The sequence below is a fragment of the Octopus bimaculoides genome, chromosome 4 (genome assembly GCF_046866305.1).
Source record: "Octopus bimaculoides isolate indiv1 chromosome 4, ASM4686630v1, whole genome shotgun sequence".
Taxonomy (NCBI): Eukaryota; Metazoa; Mollusca; class Cephalopoda; order Octopoda; family Octopodidae; genus Octopus; species Octopus bimaculoides.
In genome coordinates, this window is record NC_142931.1 from 105,234,350 (window position 1) to 105,247,212 (window position 12,863).

Sequence of the window (12,863 nt, forward strand, 5' to 3'; positions counted from 1 at the left end):
TTTCATCCTTTTGAGGTCAATAAAATAAGTACCTGTTGAGCACTGGAGTCAATGAAATTGATTTACTCCCTTCCATGAAATTTCTAGCCTTGTGCCAAATTTTGAGATCAATATTCGCACTGAGTGAGATAAATAAATACTTTAAATAAATATTATAGTTTGTCTGTTCATGATTGGCGCTAAACACATGCTTTGGTGTGCAGACAACATCCATGAAAAATCTTTTTGTTTATAGAGCTTTTCAGTTTTCAAAATTTAGGATAAGAGATTTTGCATTGCATTTCTTTAAAAAGTGGTTTCCCAAGTTTCATAATTTTCTGCTTTGTGATTGACTCTTAGAATGAGTATTAACTCAAAATTCCTTATATATTTTGGCTTATTTTGTTTTATTTTTTTCTTTGTACTACAGCAAACAAATACTTTGAGTTGAATAAAGACAGTGGTGATATAACAATTCTTTGGAAAGACAAACTCGTTCTTAATAGGTATTATCCATTGACGGTTTATGCTGTTGATATTTCTGTTACACCAAATTTGGAAACTGATCCTGAAACATTGGAAGTTTTTTATGGTGCCCTTCCACCTCAGTTCTTTAAATCAAGCTACAGTGGCTCTGTTTTTGAAAACAACCAAGCCAATCAAGTGTATGTAATAATATTGTTTTCATTTGCTTTTCTTCCAATCACATTTTGAATTAATCAATTACAGAACTTAATTGAATCCATGACTTAAAATATTCTTAGTCAAAATCTTTGGATTGTTAACAACTTGATTCTCACTACTATTAAAATAGTCTTTGTATATGAAACAAGGGTTAGAGGAAACTTGGAATGACATACCGGGAATAATGTTGCAATTGCAACAGGAAAATGTATTTTTATATTTAATTCAACATTTTGATGCCCATGTTCCATGGGTGGACAGTTTGACAGGATCTGATGGTTCCAAGGACTGCATCATATTCCACTGTCTACTTTTGCATGGTTTCTATGGCTTGATGCCCTTCCTAATACCAGTCACTTTACCGCATGTATTGAGTGCTTATTTTCATACTACCAATGCTAGTGAGGTTAACATATGGTCTGCAAGACTACAAACCTACTTTACAAAACTACTTTTAGATAGATAAAATGGAGGTAAGCAGGTATGTATGCACTAACCAGTATTTGCATCAGCCTGCAGATATAGTGTGTTGGTATGATTGTCAGCTGTTTTAACCCTTTCGTTACTAACCCGGCTGAAACCGGCTCTGACTCTGAGTGCAAATGTCTTGTTTTCATAAGTTTTGTATTATATCTTCCACCAAACCTTAGTCACAATTTATGTGCTTAACACTAGCTGAATGATAACTAAGTTATTTTACTAAATTCTTTGTTATATTTAAAGTAATTGAAAGAAACAGAGAGCATCTCAAAATAAATACAGTAACGAAAGGGTTAAGGTAACTAGTCATATTAGCAAATCAAGGTTAAAGTTATTTGGTGATACTAGTGAATTCCATTTTTGAGCTGGAACATTACAGAATGAATATGAAATAGTTGGCATTAGTACTTACTGAAGGCCAATACTTTTCTGTTTACATAACTTCAAACATCTGTCTAAAATATAAGCTTTCATATCACTTAAGTTAATCAAGTGAAGTCATTAAATATATCCATCATACATTCATGCTTTGAAGTAAGGACATTTTTGAACATGTGACATTAAATACACAAATAGCTATAGTTTCTTGCTAATTGTAATGTTAATACTTGTATATAATATAGTTAGTCTCCTCTAGCACTAGTTTCATTTAGAAGACTCTATTTCAAATATCAAGTTGTTTGCAATCAATTGAGTTAAAGACTAAAAAAATCATATTCAAAGCAAGTAAAAACTTTTAGTAATATCTCAAGTTTGTGTCAGTATTCAGCTGTGTAATATTCATTAGTAGTTGATTTACATTGTTTTGGGTGACTGTGGAAGTGTTACTTTAGTTAGTTAGCTTTTCACACCTTGAATTTTTTTCATTTAACTTCCTTGCTATTGCATGATTTATTTTATTAATCTTTTTTTTTTTAAACATGATGCTCTTTGAAGAATGTTAATGGAAGCCATCTATTCCTATGCAATTCAGAGCTTCAGACTGAATAGAATGAATTAATGTTTCATATGAAAGAAGAGAAATAAAAGGATTCTTGTTTCCTTACATTCATGCCACATAAATGTCAAAATCAACAGTATTGTTTTTGCATCAACTTTGTTTTAATCTTCCTTGTTTTTTTATCTTTTTAAATCTTTGCAAATCGTTTCTAGAATTGAGAATTTGAAAATTGCTGTGAAGTCTTTCTCTGGTAAGAATATCAATTTTGCTCTGACAACAGCAGCAAATATTGCTACCACAAATTTTGAAATTCGGAAGATACCTGGAAAGAATGCTGAAGCTTCAGTGTTTGTGATGAAAACTTTCTCATTCAACAAAGTTTCCAATATCTTTAATTTAATAATCACTGTTTCGGATTCAACTTTATCTAGTTCTGTACCAGTAAGTAATCTTATTGCCAAGCATATTTACTTCATTTCTCCATTTTTCAACACTATTTGATCGCTACAATTTCTTTTCACTATTAAGAAAAGGTCTAGAATCAGTGAAAGTTAGCAGTGACATAGTTTGAGTTTAACCTGATCAGTTGTAGGAGCAGAGTAAACATTTCCACTCTCTTCTTTATTTCAAACTGAAATTTATCACCACATGCTACCTATTTTCAGATAGCACTGAGTCCCTGAGTTTTATTAGTCTCTTGGCTTTTGTATGTACCTAGGTTCAAACTGAAATCTTCATTCTTCAAGCCTTCTTCTCTGGCTGATGCTATGTAATCAGTTTCATATAGTAAAAAGAAAATTGTGTGTTTTAAAAATTCTTTGCGAAAATTGAAGCTGTATTTATTTGTCAATCATAATTTGAGCTTAGTTTTCTTTTTTCTTTTTCTTGCAGTTGAATAATGTAATATTAACGTAAACCTTTTTTTAGTCACTAATTCTCTCACTCACTGTACTATTTTATAGTCTAAATTAAACAATATAAGTTAGTGATATTTTAATACAGTTAACATTAAAAAGCTATCTGAAATAAATACAAAATTAGGAAAAAACAGTCAATTTTGATTTTTCTCTGGTACACAACACATTTCTACTTTATTCTGACCTTGTCCGCAAAACATTGCCATATTTGCTGAAATAGTAAAAGAAAATCACTGTAAAAATACAAAAATGTGCATTTGTTGGTTAGAGATTTACTGCTTCAAAGGTACTTTTTGCATAAAAAAAAAAAAATTTGCTAACGTTAGTATTTATAGATTTAATGTCAGCATTATTGTATTGTCATACTTCAAAGTAATTTTGTTTATTTATTTATATAATATTTGTTTATTGAAAGCCTTTCAATTTTTTGTTTCTTTTAGTTGACAGTACACATAATTGATGTGAATAGTGAACCATCATTTACTCTCCAAGAGTACAGATCTCTGCCTATAAATGAAAATGTTACAGTTGGTACAGAAATTGAGAAAACAGGTTTGCAGTAATTAGTTTCTACACATTTATAAATATTTCTTTTATGGTCATATTTCTAAGGAAATACAGCTTCTGTTTCAATTATTTTTGAAAATAATCAGGAACTTTGAGAGATTAGTTTATTTAAATATAACTAAACAAAAGATTCTCATAAACTTAGACTGAAAGGTTTTCATTTAAAATGAACACTTTGAAAAACAGGAGATTTTGTATGCTTGAATCAGAAATGGTCTCAGGCTGTTTGGCATTGAAACAGTTAAACAATTAAATGGATTTTTGTCTCATTGCATGGCACCTTGGTGTCCTCTATATCCCCAGACCAACGAAAACTTTCTGAGTGAATTTGGTAGACCAAAACTGAAAGAAACGTGTGTGCACCTTTGTCCCGATATCATTTGATGGTTTTAAATGAGCAGCACCATCATACAAGTGGTGATGTTCATTTCCAATCTCCTGTGAATTACATGTCTAGCCAGGGAGTAATATTACCTTGCTTGGAAACCTGTGAGTGGTTGGTGATAAGGAGGGCATCTAGTCATAGAAAATTTGCTTCAACAACTTTCATCTAACCCATGCAAGCATGGAGAAGTGAACATTAAAATGACAATGAGGATGTATGAACAGATTAAACTGCTGGATTAGGATTATTAATCCAGCAGTGGAAAGTTTTGGGTTTCAGGAAGTATTCAAAGGATTTTTTTTAAATTCTAAATGAAGTTGTCAAAATTGAGTTTGGAATTTTAGAAAAACTGGTTTTATTTGCCACAGTGGAATTTTTCTCTGCCAGAGATCAATGAAATGGGAAGTTGTCACAATGTAAGTAGAATTCACAAAGATGCTTTTTATGAATATGAGTTCTGTCACCTAATTAATATTGTGAAATTAATGAAGAATTTTGACCATTATTTGTGCACCTTTACCAAATTCAAATGGAATAGAATGTTCTAATTCTTAAATTAGCATGATCTTAAAAGGGTGCTTAAAACAGAAATGCAAATAAATTTTAAAATAAAAACTAAAGCATATTTCTGCTTTGACTCTATAGTTTGTGCCCAAAGAAATTTATTACTCATAAAAAGTATTTTTGAAAGCTGAAATATTTTTCAGTTGATTTTTAAGATTTTTTCTTTTGTTTTTAATCAACAGCATTTAGTTGTCTTGTTTTGGAACTAATGAAAAGAATATTAGTTTTATACTAATATTTTGTCTTATACTCAGCCATTTTGACCAATTATTTTATTTTGTCTGGGGTACCATAATAAGTTCAAACTAAATAACTATGTGCAAAATGTCATTGTCTTAGAATGAAATAGAAATACAAAAAAGTTTTCTCAAAATCAATTGGAAAACTATTTAGGAAAAATAATTCAATTTTCAGTTGATTTAAACATAAGTTTTCTATTAAATACAGTTAGTCATTTTTAATGAGATATTATTTGAATATATCTTTCTTTTTTTTTTTTTTTTTTTTTTTTTTTTAATGTTCCATATCTACTTTATCCACAATTTTGATTACACATCCCTTTCAGATCTTAAAATCATTGCAATTGATAGAGATGCTGGAAAAAATGCTGAAATTGTATTTGATGTCACTGATGACCACTTCGAAGTAAAAAGAAACAAGTTAACTGATAGCCAATATGAAGCAATTCTTGTTGTTAAAAAGTAAGTAAAAACTCTTTCTAGTTTTATTGGTTGCAATGGTGACAGTTGTTGCTGGCAGACCTAACACCTTTTATTCTGTACACACTTTAAATACAAACAGGCCAATTACAAATATATCTAAGCTTCTGCAAGTAATTGCCAAAACTGCATTTCATTTGTCTTCCACAAGACATGGGTGGAGTTGTTGAAATAACATTTCTGTAGCCCTGGTTTTATCCATTCCAAAAAGACGAAGCACAATTCTCTGCTGCTTCTATTATCTTGCCATTGTGAAATTTTTTTTAATTATAAAACCTTTCACATTTGGAAATTTATAATTAAATTATTATGTAAATTAGGGCTCTATTGAGACTGTTTACTCTAGAAATGAATTAACATCTCCAATGCATTTTAACCTGATTAGCTTCCAACACTTTTATTATAGTGTTGTGTATCATTACCATTTTTACCTCAATTTTCCATGCTGGTATGGGTTGAATGAATCAGAGCTATGGATTTAATGAGCCATGTTTTGCTCCAGTGTTTCAGTTTTGACATGGTTTCTATGACTGGATGCCTTTACTAATGCCAACCACTTTACAAAGTGTATTGAGTGCTTTCTGTGGCATCAGCACTAGTGAGTTACAAGACTAATTCACAAGACTAAAGAGCCACTAAGATGGAAAATATGAAATAAGTTGATTGTTTTATGTGAGATGTTGAGAGGTTACAGTATGATGAGAGGAGCAGGAACAGGTTGATTGTAGAGGAGATTCTTGACTACCTTGCATTTTGTGTGGCTGAGTAGGGATGGTAACAGGGAGGTGGTCAGGTGTATATAGGTGATGAATATAGTAAATAGTGAACATCAGTAGAGTGGTCGATGTTAAATTAGTTGATGGATGTTGATAAGCAGGATGAACGTAGTAAATGGTGAACAAGCAGTTCACCATTCACTGCATTCATACATTACAAAAACATTTTCACTGTATCCTGCATGCACTCTGACATTGCACATCCAAACAGACTGTGCTAGCTTCATTTCCTTCATGTCTTCACATGTCCTGTACATTCACAGTCCACATTTTGCTATCATGTAGCATTGCTGCTTATGTATATACATTATATGATCAGGTAATAGCTATCTGGACTTTTTGACCAGTTCTTATTCTAGCAGCTATACTTTCAGAACATCCTCCTCCACTACTTATTAGATCACCTGGATAACAAAAATTATCTACTACCTGTAGGAATTTTCCTGGGTATTTGAGAATAGCTGTTTATTGCTCCTTTACATCTGGTGCATACAAAGTCTAATTTCTCAGCTACCCTTCCTGTGATTCCACTATACATTTTATGGCCCATAGTTTGCACTGGATACACAATATAGAATTTCTATCGACTCCCTTTTTACATATCAGGCGGAGTCATTTCTCTGAGATTTCAAGGTTCTGTTTTCCTTCTAATGCTTTGATTTTTGTTAAATTAACTTTAATGCCTTTTGTTTCCAAGTTTTGCATACATACCTGGAATTTCTCTAATTTTACCTCACATAAGGTCATTAATATATAACAGTCCCTGCATCTTAATCTCCTCTATTATGCTATTATGGCCTGGAGGACTTTGATAAATAAATGAATGAAAACTGAGCCATGGTAAACTCTTAGCTACACACTAAATTTGTCATACTCACTGCTAACTCTCACTTTACTAACAATTCTTCTATGGCATTCACAAGCTATTCATTCATCTTCTCTCAGCTTCTTCAGTGCCCACTATATCACTGAATGAGTGACTGTGACAAAGGCTTTCTCTGTATCAACAAATGCTAGGTATAGTGTTTTACTCTTAAGTACTTCTTTTGTAGTTGTCTCACTACAAAGAAGACATTAGTAGTAGTACTTCCTAGCACAAAACCAAACTGCATCCCTGCATCTCATCTTGTCTCTCACCTTTATCAATGAAACTACTACTGTTTCTGTCATTACTTTTCTCAAAGGCATCTCATTTGCCCTTCTATTAATTGACTATGATACTTCTTCGCTAGCCATTGAGTATGATACTTTCATGTACAATCTGATTTACTATATGGATAGAAACATTGGGCTGTTGTATGTTAAAACTGCAAGCATACAGTGTAACTTCTTAGTATCTGGTGTTATTTGTTCTTCTCTCAATCTATTATACACTTAGACAATTGGAGAGTTGTAGAAAAGTTAAGAATATGGTTATTTAGTATCAGGATCTGTTTCACTTATGACTTTAACACCATTTTAACTTTCTTTTTTCCATGCTTAAATGGGCCAGACGGAAATTGTTGAGGCAGATTTTCTACAATCAGATATCCTGCTTGTTGCCAGCCCTCACTTGCTTCCAAGCAAGGAAATATTTCTCCATGGCCAGACATGTTTCTCATACAAGACTGGAAACAAATGTCTTCTCTTGTATGCTGTTGACACTTGTTTACAACCATCACACTTTGTCAAGACAAGTGGAGTAGGACACAAACATACATGTTCAACTCTGGGCTACAATGGACTTTGTTTTCATCTACCAAATCCATTCCCATAGCCTGGGGCTATACTAGATAAGTTTCCCAGGGTGGCACACAGTGAGACTGAACCCAAAACCACATAGTTGGGAAGCAGCTTTCTAAACCTCACAACCATCACTTCGCAATGTAAGAATAGCATCTCTTCAAACTGAAATACAAAGCAACGTTCATTTTTTTTTTTTCTCCCTCTCCTAACTGGAAATTGTACAGAACTAATTATGTGTATGTGTGGGAAATTTTGCATGTTATCACTTAGTTTGTGAATATCTATATCCCAGGGTAGTAAATAAACAGAAATGGTTATGTGCACCTGAACACTATACAACAATTTTGTTCAGTCTGTAGTTATGATCATGATTCAAATTTTTCTGGGTTGCATCTTGTATTTCATTGTTCTAGAGTGACTGACATACTGTCCATTTACAGAAGATTGATTTAAATTTATTATGGACCATCTACAGCATTTGGTCTAGTGTTCAGTTTATTATTATTATGATTAAGGCAGCATGCTGACAGAATCATTAGCATGCCAGGCAAAATGCTTAGCGGCATTTTGTCTGTCTTCACAATATGAGTTCAAATCCTGTTGAATTCTAATTTGCCTTTCATCCTTTCAGAGTCGAAGTACCAGTGAAGCACTGGGGTTGATGTAATCAACTTATCCCCTCCCCCAAATTACTAGTGTCAGTTTTGTTGATGATGTGATTGTTGTTGTTGTTTATAGAAAAAAAGGCAGCAAGCTGGCAGAATTACTGAAGCATAAAAAAAAACATGTTTTGCAATTTTTTACTCTTTATAAACCAAGTGCAAATGCCACTGAGGTCAGCTTTGTCCTTCAACCTTCTGGGGTTGATGGACAAAGTACTAGTCAAGCATGGGGGGGTCAATAGTATCAATTGCCCCTTGCTCCTCACTATCTGCCCTAATTTCAGGTTTTGTGCCTTTATTAAAAAGTTATTACACCGTGTAGCAATTTTTTTTTGTCTGTGTTATTTTTTATTTGCTTCTATCTAGAAATCAAAGGAAATGACTACTATTCCTTTCAGTCTTTGAGATCTGGACATCAGTGTTTTGAAACTTACCTATTTTCCATTACGTTTCAGACAGATTTAGCACTGAGTTGCTGAAGCAGAAATATCATTGTAGTGGACATTCTGCTCAATACCACTGACTTGCTTGTCAGTTGCTTGACCTTAACCGCTTGAGCATGTATTTTAGTGGTTGACAATGTGTGCATCTCTGAGCAGGAGTAATGGGAGAGCATCATAGCAATGTGTTGAGGGGGATTCTTTGAGGTTTAAATAAATGTGAAAAAAGCAAAGTTTGAAGGAAATAACCCTTTTTCATACTTTCTGGAAGTAGGGGTTAGTGAAATAAGTACCAGTTGAACACTGGGGACAATATAATCAACTAATTCCTACACACACACACACACACACACACACTCACAAAAGAAAAAAATTTCAGGCATTATGCCTCAAGCACTGGGGTCAATGTAATTGACTATCCCTGTCCACCAAATTTTCAGGCCTTGTGTCTGTAGTAAAGATTATTATTTATTATTCATTCATTGCAGACAATTGGATTATGAAAAACAACCTATACATAAATTTATCATCACAGCTCATGATCTTGGAGATCCACCAAAAAGTGCAACAGCTACGGTGGAAGTGCATCTGAAAAATGTAAATAACAAATCTCCAGTTATACCTGAAAATAGCAAATTTCATGTAAATGAAAGAGCCCCAGTAAATACTTTTGTTGCAAAATTGAAAGTCATAGATCCTGATAAAGATAATATATGCTTCTATTTTGGTAAGAATTTAATTTTTATTTCCTTTCTTTCATAAAATTTTCAAAAGGTTACATTTTTCTTTGTCTAGGAGAATGAGGTTTTATTTATTTTTTTTTTAAAGAATATTTTTTGAACATCTAAACTCACTTAAATAGAGAATATTAAAATCTGTGGGCCCCTGAAACCCAGGCTGTTGCAGTAACTGGTCTTGAAGCGCAATGGCATTGCTGGGATCTTTGGCACTATGCAGTGTCAACCCGTTGGTGTAGCTTTCAATGCCAAAATTTGGCACAATTCCTTCCTGGATCTTCCAGATGTATATTACTGCATACCTGTCCCACCTTTGCTCCATGGAGTAGAGTCTTAGCTGTTTCAGCCTTTCCCAGTAGTTGAACTGTTGCAATGAGATGATCTTCTTTGTGAAGCTTCACTGGATTGCTTCAAGGTCTGTTGTTAATTTTACACTGTTGGGTGACCATAGATAGGAGCAGTAATCCAGGTGGCTGAGGACGAATGTCCTCCAGAGAACCATCATGGTTTCCTTATCTCTGGTTCTGAATGTTCTCAGGATCCATCCAGCCAGTCGTATGCACTTGGAAAGAGGTATCATCACTCATGTCGATACCCAGGTCCCTTACTGATTTAGGCTCTGGGATTGTAATTCCCTGTGGACCATATTAAATTTTGGAAGCTGGTAGAGCAGGGCTTGGAATTTTTCAGCATTAAACTGCATATTATTATCCTCAGCCCATCTGTAAATTGAGTCCAACTCCTGCTGCAGATGTGCAACATCATAGGGGTTCTGTATTTTCTGTGAGACTTTCGTATCGTCTGCATAGCTAGCAAGGGTGACTATACGGGCAGTTGAGGGCATATCTGAGAGGGCCACTGTGAAAAGCAGTGGTCCCAAGAGAATGCCCTGTGGAACACTGCTCGCTATTTGTGTTTTCATTGAGGTGGCTCCATTGGCCACTACTGCCTGACTTCTATCTTTCAGAAAGTCATGTAACCACTCTCCAAGTTTTCCAGCTATGCCGAGATCACACAGTTTGTGGCATATCAGCCCATGATCCACTTTGTCAAAAGCTTTTGCAAAATCAAGGTATATTATATCCACATTTGAGTTGTTGAGTAACTGTCTCAACACTCAGTCATAATGTTGTAAGAGTTGAGTCAGGCAGCCTGGTCGAAAGCCATGCTGGGTATCACTCAGCAAGTTAGTTTCTTCAAGGAATGCGATTAGTTTCCCTCTGACTATCCGTTCCATGACTTTGCTGATGTGTGAAGTCAGAGAGATAGGCCTATAGTTTTTGGCATCTGCTCTGCTTCCCTCTTTATGGATTGGGCATATTACTCCCTCCTTCATCTTGCTTGGCAGTCTACCATTTGCAAGAAAGCTCTGGAAGAGAAACTGGAGGGGTTTTTCCAGGGCATGCTTACATGATTTGAGGAAGGTTGCTGGGAGACCATCAGGACCAGTCATCTATGGCTAGTAGTATATCTTCTTTGCTAATGTCGATGTATTCCCTCATAACTGCCTTGCTGGTTATATGTGAGGTGGCAAAGAAGTCCACTGGTTCGTTCACTTGTCTGTGTTCTAACGGGGTGGTAAAGACACTGGTCATTCAGTACCTCACTGATCCTGGTTGGACTATCTGTGAGGGAGCCATCCTTTTGGAAGAGGGGTCCTATCTTGCAGCGTACTGAGGCTGTTTCTTTTGCGTAATGAAAGAAGGCCTTTGGATTTGACTTAATGTTTTTTTATAACCCAGGCTTCTTTGTCAGCTCTCTCCCTCACATAGGATTGTTGCAGGCTTTTTTTCAATTTCCTTCAGTGTTTTTTTAGGCAGGATCTTTCACTACTTTTGGGATGTTGGTTGAGGCCATTTGCAACCTTCGTCCATCGTCTCATGAGGATCTTCTCTCCCTTGGAATCTTGTTCCCATTTGTTTTGGCCTTGTGCTCTGGGACATATTTCTAACATATGGCTTGCATAACAGACATGAAATATTCTAGTTTCATGCCAATGTCTGGTGTGGAGAGACATTTCGGCCAGTCCTATCTGAGGATCTCTTTTTGGATCGATTTCCAGTCTGCTTTGTGGAAGTTCAGATTGGAGAGATTTTGGGTGTTTTCTTTAGGCTGTATGTCTCTGGCTACTTTCGACCCAAACATAGACAGCTCTATTTTTTTCTTGTGATCCGAGACTAATGTCGGCATCACTTTCACATAACAATGTCCATATTGTTCGTGAAGCAGAGATCCAAAACGTTATTTGGCCTAGTTGGTCTGAGTACAACTTGCTCCATGATAGGGCATTGGTGAGGTTGAGCAGGGACTCCACCTGTGCTTGTTTGCAATGAGTCTTTCCTGAGAGCATGAGGCCTTCCGGCCATTTGATGCTGGGGAAGTTGAAATCACTCATAAAAAATATGCTTATATGGTGTTCCAGTTTCATGAGGATTTCTTTAATTCTTGTGAGACAATCTTCAAACATGCCTCTGTGATTTGAGGCATTTGGTGGGCAATATGTATTGCATATGACTATATTGTGTTGTCTTATGTATACAATTAGTGTGTCACATACTGAATGTGAGTATGACAGTAAGACCTGGGGTGTGAGGTGTATACACGGATGTATACACCAATTCCACCATGGCTCCTTTCTCTTCTGTCTGTTCGCAGTATGGCATATTTTGGTGCGTATACCTCTGCATTCTCTATATCAGGGCTGAGGTGAGTTTCCACAAGCGCTATGCATAGGGCTTGATTCCATGCTTTGCTTTTATTATGATGCAACAGGCCCCCAAAATTTAGTAAAAATATTGGTGTGGCAACTATGCAGGCATTAGGGGAGACCATTCTGTGTCTGTTGACTGTGGTGGTCTTGTGCAGTGGTGGGCAAGGTTCTTTGTTTGTGCTTGGTGTAGCCAGGTCAGCTGCTGCACAAAAGACTCTTGCTCAGATGCTGCCTTGTGCATAACCTCTGAAGAGCGCACTTCTTTTGTATACTTTTTCTTTGGAGACAATCGTTGTCTTTCTTCAGAGAAGTTTTTCTCCTTAAGGCCCTTGTAGTTTTGGCAGGGTCTCGAGAGAGCAAACTGGCAGTTTTTGCTGTCTTCCCCATGCCAACATTTACCTTTCAGGTAAAATCTGCAGGTCCTTGAGTGCCTTCCAAATTTCTTCTCTAGGGTTTTGGATTGCATTGGATCATCCATGAGGTTTTCTGTTTTATATATATGTTTATATTTATGTATATATATATATATTTATATTTATATATATATATTTATATTTATGTATGTGTATATATATATA

At 35.2% G+C, this 12,863-nt stretch overlaps 1 protein-coding gene across 1 annotated transcript in view; it reads left to right on the top strand.

Annotated features, from left to right (window-relative positions):
* Positions 1-12,863, top strand: part of LOC106883822 (putative neural-cadherin 2) — a 145,529-nt gene that overhangs the window by 47,180 nt on the left and 85,486 nt on the right. Inside the window, exons 3-7 of the mRNA XM_052967328.2 lie at positions 410-644; positions 2,296-2,524; positions 3,441-3,552; positions 5,082-5,217; positions 9,327-9,565. Coding sequence (XP_052823288.2) covers positions 410-644; positions 2,296-2,524; positions 3,441-3,552; positions 5,082-5,217; positions 9,327-9,565 — 951 coding nt within the window. The remainder of the gene's footprint in view (positions 1-409; positions 645-2,295; positions 2,525-3,440; positions 3,553-5,081; positions 5,218-9,326; positions 9,566-12,863) is intronic.